The sequence below is a fragment of the Nomascus leucogenys genome, chromosome 2 (genome assembly GCF_006542625.1).
Source record: "Nomascus leucogenys isolate Asia chromosome 2, Asia_NLE_v1, whole genome shotgun sequence".
NCBI classification, from domain to species: Eukaryota; Metazoa; Chordata; class Mammalia; order Primates; family Hylobatidae; genus Nomascus; species Nomascus leucogenys.
The window spans coordinates 154,973,869-154,994,313 of NC_044382.1; the positions used below are offsets into that span (position 1 = coordinate 154,973,869).

The following is a 20,445-nucleotide window of genomic DNA, read 5'->3' on the forward strand; positions in this document are numbered from 1 at the left end:
AAGGGGGCCAGGCACAGAAGGAAGGCACCGTGTGGCTCTGTGAACTCTGAGAGCAGAGGGTAGTTACCAGGCCAGAGGGGGAAGTGGGCAGCTGTTGTTTAACAGTGGCAGAGTTTCTCTTTGGGGTGATGAAAAGATTCTGGAAATAGTAGTGTTTATACAACATTGTAAATGTGCTTAATGCCTCCAAATTGGACACTTAAAAATGATTTAAAAGGTACATTTATATTATGTATTTTTATCATGATAGAAAATTTTAAGAAATATGTACATAGTTAAAACAATTTTCAGGCTGGGTGCAGTGCCTTGTGCCTGTAATCCCAGCACTTTGGGAGGCTGAGGTGGGAGGATCACCTGGTATGGCGAGTTCGAGACCAGCCTGGCCAACATGGCAAAACCTCGTCTTAAATAAAACTACAAAATTAGCTGGGCATAGTGGCGCATGCCTGTAATCCCAGCTACTCGGGAGGCTGAGGCAGGAGAATCGCTTGAACCCAGGAGGCGGAGGTTGCAGTGAGTTGAGATCGTGCCATTGCACTCCAGCCTGGGTGACAAGAGTGAACTCCGTCTCAAAAATAAACACAAACGAGAAACAATCTTCATGCAGTGGACACTATGCCTCCCTCGCAGCCAAGATCCCTCCCCAGAGGCAACCACAGTCTCTGTGTCTTCCGCATACTGCTTTCCTGACTCCTTGTCAGGGACTGTGAGATTCGGGGACTTCTTGTTTTATTTCCCTGAGTGAATTCCCATTGGGTTCCCCAGTCTCCCTTTCCTGGAAACCAAGAACAGGAACTGATCAGCGGGGCACAAACTCCCACCTGCTCCTGCCGAGGGACCTGGGTTCTTCTAAGGGGTGGTCCCAGCCGAGGCACCGAGCTGGGGGCTCTGCAGACCAAACAGGCAAAAGGCCGTTTCTTCACAGGCAGCAGACAAGTTCCCACTGCCCGTACATCTGATTCCCCACCCCCGCCCCCGCTCTTTTGCAGCCCAGCCGAGGGAGGAAGCCTGCGGTCACTGCTATCGCTGCCTGCCTCTGTGGGAGCCAGGCCCGGTCCTCAGGGAAGCTCTGAAGCTGGGCAGCGTGTGCCCAAGCCATGCCTCTCACTGCCTTGAGGTCTTGGACAAGCTACAGAGCCCCAGGAGCCTCGACCCCCTCCTCGCCTGTAAAGCGAGGGTCCTGCCTGCTGCTGCTTGGAGGAGGGTTGAGTGAGACGCCCGTGTGGAACACACCTGGGAAACAGCATGTGCTCTCCTGCCTTTTGGGAGGACACAAACTTCAGGTACTTCACAGACATCGAACATACCAGCTGTGATATGCCATGATATCCCACAGGGAGGAGAGGGGAGTGGAGGGGGGGAGGGGAGGGGAGGAGAGGGGAGGGGAGGGGGCATAGGGGAGGGGAGGGGAGGGGAGGCCTCACTCTCATCCTCCATGGCTGGCCTCAGTAACCATCCTCCTCTCCCACCCACCTGCCCACCGGGAGCTGACCTGTGGGCCCCTGCCACCCGCCTGCCTGAAGCTGGCATTCGGCTCCATCCATGCTCAGGGTGCTACCTTGCTGACGTCAGCAATGGACCTGCCTGGGCACCTGTGGCTTGAAGTCCGGCCTGGAACCTGCCTGCTGGCCTCAGCGGCCAGCTGAGGGTTAGAAGGTTGGCATTAGGACCCTGGAATGTGGCCAGGAGCCCTGTGACAAACCCCTACCAGCAGCGAAGGGGGCACTGAGGCCCCTAAGCTGTGGCGAGGAAGCTGGGATGAAGACACCGATCTGTCCCTGGCTCTCACCATCCCCACCTCACCCGTAAAACCAGAGCCCAGCTGGATGCGCTGATGGGAAGGACACGGCCAACACTGACCTGCAGACCAAGGGCCCAGGCCGGAGCGCAGACACTGCCCTGAGTGAAGATGAACCACGCACTCTCCTGCAGCCACCCATGTGGTCTTGTGGCCCCGCGTGGTCTCGTGGAGTAAGTGCAGTGCTCGGGGCTTCAGAGACAGGCACAGATGGGCTGGAACCACGATCCGCCCTGCCTTCCAAGCTCGGCCCCCAGTGGGGTCTCTGAGGAGCAGAGGTGGCTGCTTGGGCCCTGCTCGGGAGGGTACAAAATTGCTCACTGCTCCGGGCAGCAGTGGGGATGAGCTGAGCATCACCTGGGTGAAGAGAAGGAAGTCCTGGAACCAGCCTAGGCCCCAGCTCAGTACTCGCGGGTGCCTCTGCCCTGCTGACTCAGCCACCCCCGCTCCTGGCCCACCCAATGGCTGGCTTTCCTGGGGGCCTGGTCAGAGCTGAAAGAGGAGCGACCGGCCCCCTGCCGCCTGCCATGTCCTGCCCACACTTCTGGGTCCAGACCCTCCGGGCCACTTGAGGGTGGAGCAGGTGACACGTGGCCCTCGGAGTCCTGGCTTTCAGGCAGTACCCAGGACAGAGGAGGTTTTCCCAGAGAGCCTTTCCTCCTCCAGCCTGAACACTCTGAGGCTCCCACGCACATTTGGCTCTGGTGACTCTGGCCCCATGCCGATGCCGCAGATGGAGGTCACAGTGAGGCGCAGAGCCCTGTGTGGGTGGCGTCCTGTCATGCCCTGGGGCTCTGGTTGGGAGCAACAAAGGGAGAAAGGAGGTCTGGGGGCATTCAGGCCCCAGGCAGCAGGACAGGGACCTCCTGTCTTCAGTCCCCTCCTCTCGGCTCAACACAGCGGCCACACCCCCTCCTTACTGCTCAGTCCCCCCACTGCACCGACCACACAGGGCCACGGAATCCCCCAGGGCCATTGTCCTCAGTCCTGCCTCCCCTTGGAATGCTGTCCCCCACCTGGCGAATTCCTCCTCCACCTTCCAGCAGTCCCTGCCTCTGAGCCCTTCCAGACTGCCTGGAGCTCACCTCACTCCGCTTTGATCCCCTGAGGCTCCCCTAGCATGTCCTTGGGGTGTAACCATCTGTGGCCCTGGGGCTCCCTGGAGCTATGTCTCAGGTGACTGTATCCCTAGGGCCACAAGGAGGTTCACTCCGTGCCTGACGAGTGACCATGAAGTCAGTGGCCACTGCAGATGACTGACCCCTCACCACAGCCACTGAGCCACAGCTCGGCATGTCCACAGGCAGCGACGTCACATGGGCCCTGGCCGAGCCCTTCCCCTGCCCACTTCTGCCCGTGCCTTCTGCTCAGAGCTTGTGTTGCCAGGGAGGCCGAGATACCCAGGACCCACCCACACCCATGGGCGCCATCCAGAGGGGAGCACAGCTGACCCTCTGTCAATGAGAGCTGGTGCAGAAACGCTTCTCCTCCTCCCCTGCACAGCACGACGTGCGTTCCACCCGCTGCCTGGAGGACCCCCATGTGTGACTGCGTGGTCGGGTGCACGCGCCGTCCATGGGCTCCTGTCCATCCTGCGTCACTCTCCCTGCCGCTCATGCCGCTCTGGGCTTGCCCACCCCAGCAGGAAGCCTCTGCCTCGGGCTCTGCATTCCGGGCATTCGGGGTTGAGAGAGCCCCCATCAAGAAAGCGTGTGTTTCCAGGGCACTCCCAGCAGCAGCTGGTCTGAGGACAGCGCAGACCCCACAGCCGGGGCCCCTGGACAGAGATAAGGCCCCCCACACCCCCAGAGGGCAGCTCTCCCCATACACATGTTCGCCACATGGGCCAACCACCCTCACGTCCACTGGGAACCTCCCTCTCGGGTTCCTGTGGGCTTCCCGGCCTGACCTGCTGACCTCGGCCCCAAGCTGGCAGTTACTGGGGTGGAGCTCAGCCCGGGGAACACTCCACACCTGCAGCAGGGCCACATTTCCCACCGACAAGCCTCGAACCCGGGGTGTAAAGCCGTGACAGTCCATGGGGGGTTTTACCTGGGAAGTCTCCTGGTCCCATTAAAGAAAGCAAGCAAGCAACCCAGGCCTCCTTATATTCCCACCAATTCCCTACGCCCCCTATATTCCCATCCATTGCCGCTTGAATTGCTCCTTTACAAGGAGAGTCATTGCCCCAGGGGCGTGAGTTATATCACCTGGGGCTAGGATCATATCACCTGGGGCTTGGGTTGTATTATCTGGAGGTAAGATTATATTTTATTTTATTTTATTGATTTTTGAGATGGAGTCTCACTCCATTGCCCAAGCTGGAGTGCAGTGGTGCTATCTTGGCTCACTGTAACCTCCACTTCCCAGGTTCAAGCAATTCTCCTGCCTCAGCCTCCTGAGTATCTGGGAGGCGCCTGCCCCCACACCTGGCTAATTTTTGTATTTTTAGTAGAGACGGGGTTTCACTATGTTGGCCAGGCTGGTCTTGAACTCCTGGCCTCAACCAATCTACCCTCCTTGGCCTCCCAAAGTGCTGGGATTACAGGCAGGAGCCGCTGTGCCCAGCCTGCCCCCGCCTGCTTTGTTTTTTTTTTTTTTATAGGCAGGGTCTTTCTTTGTTGCCCAGGCTGGAGTGCAGTGGCACAATCACCACTCACTGCAGGCTCAGCCTCCCGTACTCAAGCAGTCCTCCCACCTCAGCCTCCCAACTATCTGGGACCATAGGTGCATGCCGCCTCTCCTGGCTAATTCTTTTTTTTTTTTTTTTTTTTTGAGACACAGTTTTACTCTTTCCCCTAGGCTGGAACACAGTAGCATAATCTCAGCTAGTACAGCCTCCGCCTTCCGGGTTCAAGCAATCCTCCCCTTCAGCCTCCTGAGTAGCTGGGATTACAGGTGTGCGCCGCCATGCCCAGCTATTTTTTGTATTTTTAGTAGAGACAGGTTTTTGCCATGTTGGCCATGCTGGTCTCGAACTCCTAGCATCAAGCAATCCACCTGCCTCAGCCTCCCAAACTGCTGGGATTACAGGCATGAGCCACCGTGCCTGGCCTTCTTGTTGGGATTACAGGTGTGGGCCACCATGCCTGGCCCTCTGCCACCTTTGCTAACCATCAGTGGTTTCCTGTTTCTTTTTTTTTAAGAGGAAGTCTTGCTCTGTCACCCAGCCTGGAGTGCAGTGGCATGATCTTGGCTCACTGCAACCTCCACCTCCCAGGTTCAAGCGATTCTCATGCCTCAGCCTCCTGAGTAGCTAGAATTACAGGCATGTGCCACTATACCTGGCTATTTTTTTTTGTATTTTTAGTAAAGATGGGGTTTCACCATATTGGCTAGATTGGTCTCGAACTCCTGACCTCAAGGATCTGCACGCCTTGGCCTCCCAAAGTGTTGGGATTACAGGCCTGAGCCACCACACCCGGCCTGGCTTCCTGTATCTTGAGGGCTGCCTATGAGGCAGGCACACTGCAGGTGTGCCCCATGAACCCTTATGACAGCTTCCTGGGCAGACACGACGGTCTCCTAAGTGGGACCAGGTCATGGGCCCACACCATATGTGAACGTCCCTAGAGAAGCCAGCATCTGCCCTCATCTGGAGTCCATTCACTCCCTCATCTGAACACCATGGGCCTTTGCCCAGGTCGCCCAGCTCATTCAGGCTCCTCCTCAGACACAGAAATGTTAAAACAAGAAACCTAGTCTTGCAGGGTGCAGACTGTGGGCTCATGCCCATAATCCCAGCACCTTGGGAGGCTGAGGCAGGAGGATCATCTGAGGCCAGGCATTTGAGACCCTTCTGGGAAACAGAGAGAGAGCATGTCTCTACAAAAAAATGTTTTAAAAGTCCAGGCATGTTGGCTCATGCCGATAGTCCCAGCATTTTGGGAGGCCAAGGCAGGAGGATCTCTTGAGCCGAAGAGTTCAAGACCAACATGGGCAACATGGCCAAAGTATAAAAATTTGGCCAAGTGTGGTGGCTCACGCCTGTAATCCCAGCACTTTGGGAAGCCAAGGTGGGACGAGCATCTGAAGTCAGGAGTTTGAGAGCAGCCTGGCCAGCCTGAGGAACCCTTGTCTCGACTAGCAGAACGTGGTGGTGCACGCCTGTAATCCCAGCTTCTTTGGAGGCTGAGTTATGAGAATGGCTTGATCCTAACAGACATAAGTTTCAGTGAGCCAAGACTGTGTCACTGCATTCCAGCCTGGGAGAGAGTGATCTGTCTCAAAATAAAAAAACAAAATACAATTAGCTGGGCATGGTGGCTCTTGCATGTAGTCCCAGCTACTTGGGAGGCTGAGGCAGGAGGACCGCTTAAGCACAGCACTACGAGGGTCAACTATGATTGCACTCCAGCCTGGGTGACAAACACAGTGAGACCTTCCTGGGTAAAAAATAATAATAATAAAAAGACCTGGTCTTGCGTGTCTTGAGTGTAAGACTCCATTCCCCTTAGGGGAAGACCAAGTGTTCCCTGAGGTTGAAACCCCTGAAACAGCCTTTCCTATCTGCACCTCTTCCTCACTGCCCAAACCCAGGAACCAGCCTAGCCCCCTACTGCCAGGAACAGCCTCTCCCCCAGGCTGACAGCTGCCTGCCTGCAGCTTCAGGCCCCGGGGGAAGTTAAGTTCACAGTTCTCTGGAGAGGCGTAAACCAGCCTGTTTGAGGTGCGCTGCCCCGCTGGAAGCTCACCATGACTCCCCGGGCTCCCAGCACAGTGCCTGGCACATAGGAGGTGTTCAATTCATGTTCTTCAATGAATGATCATCTTCCTCCAGCCTGAGTCCTCGAGCACTAAGCTAACCTTCATGTCTGCCAGGAGAGGAGTCCTCAGTGCAGGGCCACATCTTATTCACCCTGGACTTTTGGAGGCATCGGCTGCCCCTGGTTTATAGTAGGGCCTTCAAAGTTGTGAAATCAAGGAACATCTACGAAGCCCCTCAAATGCAGACCACCTAGGGGTGCCTGTTGGAGGCAGGTCAGATGCCCACCCTCACCTGTGGGTGCAGGGGAAGGAAGCCCTGGGTGCGCGTTTGCTTCGCACATGCTGGGAAGCAGCTGGAGCTTCCTCCTGGGGTAAGCACTGCAGCTCTAGAGGGTAAGCTGAGGGCGCCACCCACGCGTTATTTTTTGTTATTTATACAGTTACAGCATTCTGCTTAAAGTGCCTTTTTTTCTTTTTCCGACGAAGTCTCGCTCTGTCGCCCAGGCTGGAGTGCAGTGGCGCGATCTCGGCTCACTGCAAGCTCCGCCTCCTGGGTTCATGCCATTCTCTTGCCTCACCCTCTCCGAGTAGCTGGGACTATAGGCGTCCGCCACCACGCCCGGCTAATTTTTTCTATTTTTTTTTTAGTAGAGACGGGGTTTCACCGTGGTCTTGATCTCCTGACCTCATGATCCGCCCGCCTTGGCCTCCGAAAGTGCTGGGATTACAAGCGTGAGCCACCGCGCCCGGCCCCTTTTTTTCTTTTGGACAGGGTCTTGCTGTGTCTCTGTCCTGGGCTGGAGCAGAGCGGCACCATCATAGCTCATTGCAGTTTTTACTCCTGGACTCAAGTGATCCTCCCACCTTGACCTCCCAAAGTGCTGGGATTACAGGCATGAGCCACCATACCCAGCCGTGAATAACTTTTTTTTTTTTTTTTTTTTTTGAGACGGAGACTTGCTCTGTCGCCCAGGCTGGAGTGCAGTGATGTGATCTTGACTCACTGCAAGCTCCGCCTCCCCGGTTCAAGTGATTCTCCTGCCTCAGCCTCCCGAGTAGCTGGGATTACAGGCACACGCCACCACGCCCGGCTAATTTTTGTAGTTTTAGTAGAGATGGGGTTTCACCATGTTGGCCAGGATGGTCTTGAACTCCTGACCTCAGGTGATCCGCCCACCTTGGCCTCCCAAAGTGCTGGAATTACAGGCATGAGCCACTGTACCCGGCCTAATTCTACTTTAATTACTTTTAAACGCTATTTGATTATTGAAAAACTTTTTAGCATACTTAGAACAAGTTGAGTGTGTCAATCCACTTTTCAAGATGTGAATTTTATGAAATCTACATCAAAGATCAAATAGGCCAGGCGCGGTGGCTCACGCCTGTAATCCCAGCACTTTGGGAGGCCGAAGTGGGCAGATCACCTGAGGTCAAGAGTTCATGACCAGCCTGTCCAACATGGTGAAACCCTGTCTCTACTAAAAATAGAAAAATTAGCCGGGCGTGTTGGTGGGCGTTGTAATTCCAGCTACTTGGGAGGCTGAGGCAAGAGAATCGCTTGAACCCAGGAGGCAGAGGTTGCAGTGAGCTGAGACCATGCCATTGCACTCCAGCCTGGGCGACAAGAGCAAAACTCTGTATGAAAAAAAAAAAAGGATCGTATAATTCCATGATAATGTAGCTTCCTGGAAACTGAGGTGTGCTGTAAGTGTAAAATACACACTAGATTTCAAAGATTGGTATTTAGAATTTGTGATTATACTTAGAGATTATGTCATTGATGGTGTGATAATGGTGGTCATGGTGATGATAACGAAGGTGGTCATGATGGTGATGGTTGTGATAATGGTGAGATGGCACGATTGTGGTGATGATGGTGATGATGGTGATGGTGGTGATGGTGAGGATGATGGTGATGATGACAGTGATGGTGGTGGTGATGATGGTGAAGGTGGTGATGATGGTGATGATAATGGTGGTGATGATGATGATGGTGATGATGGTGATGATGATGATGGTGGTGATGACAGTGATGGTGGTGATGGTGATGATGATGGTGATGATGGTGGTGATGGTGATGATGGTGATGATGATGGTGGTGATGACAGTGATGGTGGTGATGGTGATCATGGTGATGATGGTGATGATGGTGGTGATGGTGATGATGGTGATGATGATGGTGATGATGGTGGTGATGGTGGTGGTGACTGATGGTGGTAATGATGGTGATGGCAATGTTGGTGAAGGTGGTGGTGATAATGGTGATGGTGATAATGGTGATGATGGTGGTGATGGTGATGATGATGGTGATGGTGGTGATGATGGTGATGGCAATGTTGGTGAAGGTGGTGGTGATAATGGTGATGGTGATGATGGTGGTGATGGTGATGATGACGGTGATGGTGGTGATGATGATGCTGATGGTGAGGGTGGTAATGGTGGTCCTGGTGATGATGATGTTGAAGGTGGTGATGGTGATACTGGTGATGATGAGGAAGATGACGGTGATAATTATGATGGTGACGAGAAAAACAGTGTGAAATATCTCATTAATAAATTTTGGCTGGGCATGGTGACTCACACCTGTAATCCCAGCACTTTGGGAGGCCGAGGCGGGTGGATCACCTGAGGTCAAGAGTTTGAGACGAGCCTGGCCAACATGGGGAAACCCTGTCTCTACTAAAAATACAAAAATTAGCCGGGCGTGGTGGTGGGTGCCTGTAATCCCAGCTACTCGGGAGGCTGAGGTGGGAGAATCGCTTGCACCCCGGGGCGGCCAGGCTCTTGGCAGGCACTCGTGAATACCAGCTGATCAAATGGATGGAGGCACAGACCCTGGTCTCCAGGTTTCTCCAGGGTAAATGTCCACAGACAGGGGTTCTGGCACCTTGGCCATGATGGCTGTCTCTCCTGAAGGCACTTGAGCAGGCTAAGTCCTCTTGGCATCCCACACCCATAAGCCAACATGGCCTGTCTGGTGGAGCCTGGATGGAACAGAGCAGAAAAAGGCCTTCACCTCCCTTACACTAGACCTATATTTCTACTAATGCAGCCTCATATCAATCAACCCTTGTGACCATGCTTTAATTACAGCATCTTGGGTTAGAAGAGCTAGAAACCCACTCAGAGGCACTTCAGGGAAAAGAGGCAAATATATGGGAAGGAATAGGCTACTTCATTAAAATCTAGGGCAGCCTGGAGGGCTGGCAGGCCTCCCGAGAGACAACATTGGAAACTCTTTAAAGCCATCTGGGCTGGCTGCTGTGTCTGGCTGGCTCTGTCTTCACACCACAATGAGAGGCAGCCAATAGGTTATTACTCCTTGAAGCTCCAGTCCCAGGACAAGATCTGATTGGCTCAGCTGTGCACCCCTAGCCCAATCGTGACTGGGAGGCGGGGCTATACAGCATAAATGTGCGGCTGAATGAACTCCATCACTGCAGGTGAGCAAGGCAATTTTCCAAGGACCCCTCCAAGGCAGAAGTCATCCCGAACGGCCTACTCTCCAGGGGTGACATTGAAAACACTGAGCAGTTGCCATGGCTGGATCCTGAGCCACCATAATTGACAGGGGCCATGGCACTCAGGCCGGGCATGGCCCCCAAGGCACTGGGTGCCCTCTTCCAACCTGTTGGTCGTTGAGTCGTGAACACCGACCCCACCCTCAGCCTCCCAGCTCCTGACACTTCTGAAGCCTGGCCCCTTGCCCCACACAGGGCCAGACCCAGGCTACATTTATGCCTGCACTCTTACCAGCCCCCTGTGCATTGTACTTCCGGGTGCAGCTCATTCCAGAGCCTGCTTCTGCCCCGGGCCGGAGCCCCAGGACTGGACACGACGACAGCAACTGCCACGGCCACTTCCCTCCCAGGAGGCTCCGGAGCCACCTCTTGAGGTGAGTGGTGACAGGTGCTGCTGTGCTGAAGTCAGGAAGGGAGCCCCCATCCTGAGGTGGTCTCTGGGAGCACCTCATGACCATGGGCCTAACCTTGGCCCCTGGCATGGCTCCAGTCCAGCGCAGTACCCTGTGATTCTGGCTGGTGGGTGGGCAGGTGGCAGGAGAGAAGCAATGCTGGACTCGGCTTGTCATTTGGAAGGCCTTTGAGAGGCCGCTGGCAGCATCCCGTCCATCAGCTTATCTATGGAAGGCAGGGACCGGGCCAAACGGTTGCACCAGCAGCCAGATGGGGAGCAGTTGCTTGTGGTTAAGTGCAGCTAACGCTGCTTCTCTGAGACCAGCTGTTTCTTTATTCTCAATGTGAGACAAAGTGGGGAGCCGCCATGTCACCAGGGGAGGTGACAGCTCCCTCCTACCTGATGAACGGTTATGATGCCAAGGATTTATAAGGTGCCCTTACTGCAGTTGGTCCTAAGGAGAGGATGTGTCTATATTTATGCTCCCGTTATAGCTCTAACATTTTACATGTTTTCCCTCTTTCATACGTAGCCGACTTCTATTTGGTTTGTGTTCCACTATGACTCCCAGATCACTTTCTGCCCCCTTTGAGAAAAGCCAGGATCCCCATCTTGATTAGAATGGAATGGAATATTACAGCTGAAGAGAGTCACAAGCAAGGGTCGCCACGCAGAGCTGTGCAAGCTAAGGCATGCGCAGGGGTTCCTGGTCAAGACGGCAGCGGGGCCTGAGATCCCTATGGCTCCACTTGTCAAGCTGTTTTTCACAAAGGTGCCTTATGAGCTAACTATCCTGCTGGAGGTTGTCTGGTCCCAGGGTCCTTCAAACTCGTTTGTCCAAAACCCACAATGCGAAATACGCCTTTTCAAGACATTCTATTTTCAAAAATTTCAAACATCCGGAGAAGTTGAATCTCATTTACCCCTCAGACTCTATCTTAATGTTCTACACTGTTCTTTTTGTTATTGTTGTTGAGATGGAGTCTCGCTCTGTCGCCCAGGCTGCAGTGCAGTGGCACAATCTCAGTTCACTACAACCTCCACCTCCCGGGTTCAAGCGATTCTCCTGCCTCAGCCTCCTGACTAGCTGGGATTACAGATGCCCGCCACCACACCCAGCTAATTTTTGTATGTTTAGTAGAGATGGGGTTTTTTTGTTTTTTTTTGAGACGGAGTCTCGCTCTGTCGCCCAGGCTGGAGTGCAGTGGCGCAATCTTGGCTCACTGCAAGATCCGCCTCCCAGGTTCACGCCATTCTCCTGCCTTAGCCTCTCCGAGTAGCTGGGACTACAGGCGCCCGCCACCACGCCCGGCTAAGTTTTTGTATTTTTAGTAGAGACGGGGTTTCACCGTGGTCTCGATCTCCTGATCTCGTGATCCGCCCGCCTCGGCCTCCCAAGGTGCTGGGATTACAAGCGTGAGCCACCGCGCCCGGCCGAGATGGGGTTTTACCATGTTGGTCAGGCTGGTCTCGAACTCCTGACCTCAGATGATCCACCCGCCTCGGCCTCCCAAAGTGTTGGGATTACAGGTGTGAGTCATTGCACCCAGCCTGTCCATCTTATTTGATGCATTTTAAAGTGTCAGACACCTGTTTTTCCTAAACACTTCTGTATGCATGTCACTGACTAGAGTTCAATATTTGCTGATAATTTGGCTTTTAGATAAATTTACATACCATAAAATACACAAATCTTAAGGTACCCTCAGATTTTGATAAATTCATACTTATGTGACCCAAACCCATCATGATATAGACCATTTCTATTACCCTAGAAAATTCCCTTGTGCTCCTTCCAAGTCAGTTCCTGTTCCAAACTGCAACCAGTTTTGACTGAAGAAATACATGATATTTGTTTAATGTGTGGTGTGGTGTGGCCAGGTGTGGTGAATCACGCCTGGTAGACCCAGCTACTTGGGAGGCCAAGGCAGGAGGATCGCTTCAGTCCAGGAGTTCAAGACCAGCCTGGGCAACATGGTGAGATGCCGTCTCTAGAAAAAAACAAAAACAAAAAACAAATATTTAGCCACGCGTGGTGGCTCACGCCTGTAGCCCCAGCTACTTAGGAGGCCAAGGCAGGGGGATCCTTTAAGCCCAGGAGTGGAGGCTGCAGTGAGCTATGATCGTGCCACTGCACTCCAGCCTGGGTGATCAAAAAAAAAAAAAAAAGTTATATTTTGCATGGTGGCCCAGAGCACGTTTACCAAAACAAAACTTTTTAACAAAACGTAGCTTTAAAAAATGTGGGTCTCAGTATTCCATATTTATTTCTTGACCCAATAAAATTTGCTACCAGCTGTTTGCAAAACACAGGTCTAGGTGCTGATCCCCTAAATACAGATGGAAAACAAAGGCCTCACTACGCCCCCACCCCCCTTTATGAACCTCCTCACTTTTGAGGTGTTTTGTTTTGGAGATGGAGTCTCGCCCTCTTGCCCAGGCTGCTGGAGTGTAGTGGTGGGATCTTGAGCAGCAGAGATTACAGGTGCCTGCCATCACGTCCAGCTAATTTTTGTATTTATTGTAGAGAAGGGGTTTTGCCATGTTGGCCGGGCTGGTCTTCAACTCCTGACCTCAAGTGATCCGCCTACCTCGACTTCCCAAAGTGCTGGGATTACAGGCGTGAGCCACCGTGCGGGCCACTTTTGAGGTATTTTGCAAGCACCAGTTGCATCATCAAACCGGTTTCTATTCCTTTAATTAAAAAAAAAAAAATAGGCACAATTCATGCTTTTTACAGAAAACTTGGAAAATGGGAAAACAGAAACCCTCCTCTCAGCCCTGGCCTCCGCCACCCGCGTCCCCTTCCCTCCCAGTACTCCAGGCCCCGGTGGCCCGCATTGCTTTGCAGGGGACTTCCGCGGGGCTGCGCCTGGCCCTGCTTATTGGCGTCTGTGGAAGGAGTAGCTGCGGCTCGGGGTCTCCAGATAACCCGCGCTCTAGGCCGTTTCCCAGATAAGAGCGCTATAGGATTTAAGAACTAAAAGTTTAAAATCTCAGCCATGCTAAAGGCAGTTTCTTTTCTTTCCTTTTTTTTTTTGTTTTTTGAGACGGAGTCTCGCTCTTTCGCTCAGGCTGAAGTGCAGTGGCGCCATTTCGGCTCACTGCAACCTTCGCCTCCCGGGTTCAAGCGATTCTCCTGCCTCAGCCCCCCCAAGTAGTTGGAATTACAGGCGCCCGCCACTACGCCTGGCTAATTTTTGTATTTTTAGTAGAGAGGGAGTTTTACCATGTTGGTCAGGCTGGTTTCGAACTCCTGACCTCAGGTGATCCGCCTGCCTCGGCCTTTCAAAGTGCTGGGATTACAGGCGTGAACCACCGCGCCGGGCCCCTTTTCTTTGCTTCCATGTAATAGCTTGATTGAGAAATAACTCACATTATCAAATCCACCCTTTCAAAGAGCGAGCAACGCGGGGCGCGGAAGCCACGCCTGTGATCGCAGCGCTTTGGGAGGCGGCAGTTCCAGGAAGGCGGATCACTGAGCCGGGGAGTTCGAGACCACCCGGCAACGTAAACTCCGCGTCGATAGAAATAATTTTAAAAAAAGAAATAAAGAGCGTGCGGCCCGCGGGGGCAGCGCCTTTACCAGCCCGAGCCTGCAGCCCCGCTAGGCCGCGCCGTCCTCTGCTCCCCCGGGCGGCGCCGGGGTTTTGTCAGGCGCGCGTTGCTGTTTGCCTGGACTCTGACCCTGAAGCCAGCGGCCCCACTGACACGCCCTGAAAAGTGCGAGCCACACCCGAGATCCGGAGACCGCGCTAAAGCCCCACGCACCACGGCGCCCCCCGGCGCGTCCCCCCCCTCCCCCCGCACGTCAGCGCATGCGCGCGGCCAAGCCGGTCCTCGCGCCCACCAGCGCGCATGCGCGCCCCGTCCCGTTTCCACCGCCCCCCCCCGTGCTCTACCCCGATGGTTCGGTCCGCGCCGGGGGCGGGGCCAGGGCGCCCGCGGGAAATTTGGCGGGAACCGCGCCCGCCCCTTCCTCCCTTCCTTCTTTCTGTGCTTTCGCCGCGCGCTGTGCCGCCATGGAGCAGCGCCGCGTCACCGACTTCTTCGCGCGCCGCCGCCCCGGGCCCCGCATCGCGCCGCCCAAGCTGGCCTGCTGCACCCCCAGCCCCGCCAGGCCCGCACTCCGCTCCCCGGACTCCGCCACCAGCGGCAGCCGCAAGCGCGCCCGCCCGCCCGCCGCACCCGGGCGCGACCAGGCCGGGCCACCGGCCCGCAGGAGGCTGCGGCTGTCGGCGGACGAGGTGAGGAGCGTGGGGAGACTGAGGCCGGGGGGTTGGGGGCGGGGAAACTGAGGCCCGGGGAGCGGGTCCCGGAGAGACTGAGACCGGGGCTCCGGGGCGGGGAAACTGAGGCCCGGGGGGCAGGGCTCGGGGAGACTGAGGCCGGGGAGTTGGGGGCGGGGAGACTGAGGCCCGGGGGGCAGCTCTCGGGGAAACTGAGGCTGAGGGACGGGGGCAGGGAAACTGAGGCGCGGAGGACGGGACGGGGCGGAGAGCAGGGAACTCTGGGACAGGTCGGGGGATCCTGGGGGCGCCCTGCCACCACTGGGGACTTGGCTGGCTCCTGAGATGAGCAGGAGGCACTGGGGGGCATGCACCGGGATCTGATGATGGGGCTGGAAGTCCAGCTTCTCTGCGAGGCCAGGGTAGGGGTCCGACCTGGAAACGGCCCCGGAAGACGAGAACAAGGCTGTGTCCCCGGCCAGTTTTAGCACAGACCACCTTCTACGGGAAGCCCTAAGCCCCCCAGCCATGCCCATCCCAGTTAACTCAGAGCGGCTTCTGATCCTTTGGGGTCCTCTGCAGAGCCAGGAGCACCAGGTCTTGTCATGAGTTCACCCTTGGGGTCCCTCCCACCAGGTTCCCAGCCCCAGTACCCCCGAGGCTCCTGACTCCCCCGACGCCCCAGACATCCCAGCCTGCCCTTCTCTGGGCCAGAAGATAAAGAAATCCACCCCCGCAGCAGGTCAGCCGCCCCACTTGACATCCCCGCAAGACCAGGTGAGGGGCGGAGCCTGGGGCAGATGCTGGAGGGCTGAGTGGTACCGGCCTGCCTGCCTGCCTGATGGCATCATGTCCCCTGATCCCCCTGAAGGACACCATCTCTGAGCTTGCGTCATGCCTGCAACGGGCCCGGGAGCTGGGGGCAAGAGTCCGGGCGCTGAAGGCCAGTGCCCAGGATGCTGTGGAGTCCTGCACCCCAGAGGCTGAGGGCCACCCTGAGGAGCCATGGTGAGTGCTGGGTGAGCGGCCACGAGGCCCCGGCAGAGGACGGGTTGGTGGGAGGCGTGGCCGGGCGAGCCTGTCAGAGGCCCAGGTCTGCTCCTTCCAGGGAGGGTGGTGGTGAGGTCACCAGGGCGTGGAGCCAGACCCCTGAGAAAAAGGTCCCGGACACTGCTGGCCCTGTGCCCTCGGTCCCTCCTGTGGGGGGCAGCTCCTGCCTTGGGGACTCTGGCGGATTTCAAATGCTTCTGATGCACTGTTATGTTGTCTGCCTCTGCCCCTGAGAGCCGACGAAACTGGGCTGGGGAAGAGGGCAGAGCTTCCCCGGGGGAGCCGCATGGACACAGCAGAGCTGGGGTGTGGAGCCGGGCTTTCCCGTCACCAGTGCTACCCTTAACGGTGCCAGTGCTGGTGGGTGTGCAAGGGCCGCGAAAGCCGTCCTGTGTGGCGTGGCAGGCCCCATCGGAGGGTCTCCCTGGCCGAGGGGCCTGCTGTGGCGTTGGAGGGGTAGGGCCTACTGCTTCTCATGAGGCTCCTCCCTCCCTGACAGTGGCGAGAAGGCGCCCGCCTACCAGCGCTTCCATGCCCTGGCCCAGCCTGGCCTGCCGGGGCTCGTGCTGCCCTACAAGTACCAGGTGCTGGCAGAGATGTTCCGCAGCCTGGACACCATCGTGGGCATGCTCCACAACCGCTGCGAGACGCCCACCTTTGCCAAGGTCCAGCGGGGCGTCCAGGACATGATACGTAGGTGAGTGGCCGCGGGTGGGCTGGGGCTGTCCTGGAGCTGGGGATGGGCCCAGACCTGCCTCCTGAGCCGGCCCCTCCTCCCATAGGCGTTTTGAGGAGCGCAATGTTGGCCAGATCAAAACCGTGTACCCGGCCTCCTACCGCTTCCGCCAGGAGCGCAGCGTCCCCACCTTCAAGGATGGTGTCAAGAGGTCAGATTACCAGCTCACCATCGAGCCACTGCTGGAGCAGGGTGAGTGCTGGGTGCGGGACCTCGGTTTCCCTATCTGTGACCTGCACGCTTTCCAGGGTGGGTGTGAGGCGCTGGGCACCTGGCCCAGGACTGGTCATGGGTGGGTGGCCTGGTGGGCACTTAGGCCTGGACTTGTCCCACAGAGGCTGACGGAGCAGCCCCCCAGCTCACGGCCTCGCGCCTCCTGCAGCGACGGCAGATCTTCAGCCAGAAGCTGGTGGAGCATGTTAAGGAGCACCACAAGGTGAGCGGCCCCCGGCCCTGCTGTGTGAAGGTGGTGGCGCCAGCACTGCCTCAGCACCTAACCCTGTGCTCGGAGCATCCCTGCTACCCACAGCTTCTCCCGGGATGGAACTGGGCTGGGTTCACCCTGAGCTGAGGGCTGGTGTGCTTCGGGTGCAGCCGCAGGCACTGAGGAGGTCCCCAAGGCGTTCAGCGAGTGTGGACCATGGGAGGCCTTGTGCTCTCCCTCCAAGGTGAGCACTGGGCAGAGGCTAAGTGACTTGCCCGAGGGGGCCCGGCTGGGACGTAAGCATAGACAGGCCTACCTCACACAGTCTGCCCTCGTCTCAGATGTGCCCAGGGTCACCCATCTACTCCTTCTCCCCAGGCCTTCCTGGCCTCCCTGAGCCCCCCCATGGTGGTGCCGGAGGACCAGCTGACCCGCTGGCACCCGCGCTTCAATGTGGATGAAGTGCCGGACATCGAGCCGGCTGCGCTGCCCCAGCCACCTGCCACGGAGAAACTCACCACTGCCCAGGAGGTGCTGGCCCGGGCCCGCAACCTGATTTCACCCAGGGTGAGGCTGCGAGGCTTGGGCAGCCCATTTCTCCCGGGTGGGTGGGCCAGCCTGACCCCAGGCGTAAGAGGTGGAGCCTTGGCGATGAGCTTGACGCCTCATCTGGCTTCCTCCTTGGCTGGGGGATCCAGAGAGTTGGTGGCATTTGCCCTCTGTCCCCAGCTACAGCCTCTAAGCCTGGCTCTGCCACTAGCCCCATGTGGGGAGTTGGCCTGGGCAGGCGATGCTGCACACTGGGACACTGCATTGACCAGCAGAGACCACCCAGTGTGCTGGGTGAACTTGTGCCTTGAGAGATACCGGGGACTCCTGGGCAGAGAGCCTGGGGCACGTTGCATCTTGTGACCTCTCCGCTCCAACCTGTCCCTCCCGCAGATGGAGAAGGCCTTGAGTCAATTGGCCCTGCGCTCTGCTGCACCCAGCAGCCCCAGGTCTCCCAGGCCAGCACTGCCAGCTACCCCACCAGCCACCCCGCCTGCAGCCTCTCCCAGCGCTCTGAAGGGCGTGTCCCAGGATCTGCTGGAGCGGGTGAGTCGTCCCCAGTGATGGCGAGTGGGGGCCTGGTGACCTGCTGCCCACTAACCAGGTTCCGGTACCTGCTGCAGATCCGAGCCAAGGAGGCACAGAAGCAGCTGGCACAGATGACGCGGTGCCCGGAGCAGGAGCAGCGGCTGCAGCGCTTAGAACGGCTGCCTGAGCTGGCCCGCGTGCTGCGCAGCGTCTTCGTGTCCGAACGCAAGCCTGCACTCAGCATGGAGGTGGCCTGTGCCAGGATGGTGGGCAGCTGTCGCACTGTCATGAGCGCCGGTATGTGCAGGGCGGGGTGAGGGGTGTGTACGGTGGAACTGCCTGGTGCTGCAGCCGTCTCCCCAGGTTTCTGACCAGGGGTGTCTGTCACTGATCTGTTCAGATGTGCAGTGGGCGCTGGCCTCTTGCACTGGTGTGTCCTGGGTGTTCTGCCCTCCTCGGAGCCACCGCTGAGCCTCCGCTCGGCCCCTCCACACCTGCAGCCTCTGGAGGCAGCTTCCCCCTCACAGCTTTGGCCCGTTTCCCTGACTGCCTGCAGTCCTTGGTCAAAAGGGGCCCCACATGCACCCTTCACTGCCTCCCAGGCCTCTGATCACCAGGCCCTGAGCACATGGGGGTCCCGACGCTACAGGGCACCCCCTGCCTCAGGGCTTTCATGGGCTGGCGGCCTCCATGCTCGGTGCGTCCTCACAGGGCCTCAACTGCAGGCCTGGCTCCCTCCGGTCACTGTTCACACCACCCAGACCTGGGCCTCTGATCAGAACCACCTCTGCCCTAAGGCCTGGTGATGGGGCTCTGAGGGCGACCAGGCAGGCACAGAGGTTAGATGGTTAGGCTGGTTTAAAGTGCTGCCCGTGTGGGGCTGGGGCCCAGCACCAGCCTTAGTGTCTTCCTTTCCTCCCACAGGGGAGATGGAGAAGCACCTGCTGCTCCTCTCTGAGCTGCTGCCGGACTGGCTCAGCCTCCACCGCATCCGCACCGACACCTACGTCAAGCTGGACAAGGCTGCGGACCTGACCCATATTACTGCACGCCTGGCCCACCAGGCACGAGCTGAGGAGGGGCTGTGAGCCTGGGGGCCACTGTGGACAGACGTGGGCTTCAGGTTCGCTGGCCTGGGCCCACCAGCATTTTCTTTTATGAACATGATGCACTTTGGTTTTCCTTTCCCCAGTGCCCCTGAGGGCCAGAGGCCGATGTGGGCTACAGGCTGCACAGCCCGAGGGTCTCTGGCTGTGGGTGGTGGGCCCCTTCATGGGGCTCACCTGGTGGATTCACATTAAACCGGTTTCTGTGGGCACCTCCGTCCTTGCTGCTGGTAGGGAAGGGAAGCCAGATCCCAGCGCCCCCTGGGGGGCCGTCGGGAGTGTGGCTGGGGGTGACGGGGGCTCTGTGGCAATACGGGGTTGGGTAGTGTGGGTGGCAGGAGGCCATCCCTTCTAATCCCAGAACCTCTGAATATGGGGCCTCCCACAGCAAAGGGTGACTTTTGTCATTAAGAATTTCAAGACTAGGCCGGGCATAGTGGCTCACGCCTGTAATCCCAGCACTTTGGGATGCCAAGGCGGGCAGATCACGAGGTCAGGAGATCGAGACCATCCTGGCTAACATGGTGAAACCCCGTCTCTACTAAAAGTAAAAAAAATTAGCCGGTGTGGTGCTGCCTGTAGTCCCAGCTACTGGATGCAGGAGGATGGCCAGGAGACAGAGCGTGAACCGAGGAGGCCGGAGCATTGGAGCGACGGATCAGGAGATCGAGACCATCCTGGCTAACAGGTGAAACCCCGTCTCTACTAAAAATACAAAAAATTAGCCGGCGTGTTGGGCGCCTGTAGTCCCAGCTACTCGGGAGGCTGAGGCAGGAGAATGGCGTGAACCCCGGGAGGCGGAGCTTGAAGTGAGCCGAGATCGCGCCACTGCACTCCAGCCTGGGGGACAGAGCAAGACTCCGTCTCAAAAAAAAAAAAAAAAAAAAAGACTGGAGAGGTGATCCTGAATCGTCCAGCTGTGCTCTATGTCATCACAGGAGCCTTCGAGAGGGCCAGAGCCAGCCAGCTTTGAAGATGCACCCCTGCCCCTGATACAGGCAGCCTGGAGAAGCTGGGCAGGACAAGTAGGACATCCCTGGAGCCTCCGGAAGAGACTGGCCTCTGCCCTCACCTTGACTTCAGTACTTCTGACTTTCAGTACTTCTGACCTCCTGAACTCTAATAAAGTCATGCTTACAGCCACTAGGTCTGCAGAAGAGCCCTTTCAGTAGCATCGGCCGCCTCAGGGTGGGACCTGCATTGACAGACTTAGTTACCCCCGAGCCCTCGCTTGCTCCCCTAGAAGATGGGCCCACATGGCCTCTTCCTGCAGTGCCTGGAGGGTTCCAGCTCCTGAGGTGAGAACCAGGCCAGACTCTGCTGGGCATCACACCAAGCAGCACGTGCCCACAGTACAGCTGAAGTCTGGTGTTGTCCTGGGGAACAGAGGACAAGAGACGGCT

General features: G+C 57.1%; 1 protein-coding gene across 2 annotated transcripts; it reads left to right on the forward strand.

Moving 5' to 3' along the window:
* The first annotated feature begins 14,294 nt into the window (after positions 1-14,294).
* CDT1 (chromatin licensing and DNA replication factor 1) lies at positions 14,295-20,371 on the forward strand. Of its 2 annotated transcripts, XM_030820257.1 has the most exons (11): positions 14,295-14,667; positions 15,286-15,426; positions 15,521-15,657; positions 16,199-16,396; positions 16,482-16,627; positions 16,771-16,871; positions 17,238-17,426; positions 17,802-17,954; positions 18,032-18,233; positions 18,861-19,059; positions 19,981-20,371. In XM_030820257.1, the coding sequence occupies exons 1-10, from the start codon at positions 14,443-14,445 to the stop codon at positions 19,022-19,024; spliced, it is 1,656 nt and encodes a 551-aa protein (XP_030676117.1). In that variant the 5' UTR covers positions 14,295-14,442; the 3' UTR covers positions 19,025-19,059; positions 19,981-20,371. The 2 variants fall into 2 exon arrangements, with proteins under 2 accessions (XP_030676117.1, XP_030676111.1); XM_030820251.1 differs by lacking the exon at positions 19,981-20,371 and having other exon boundaries at positions 18,861-19,254.
* Positions 20,372-20,445: the final 74 nt, after the last annotated feature.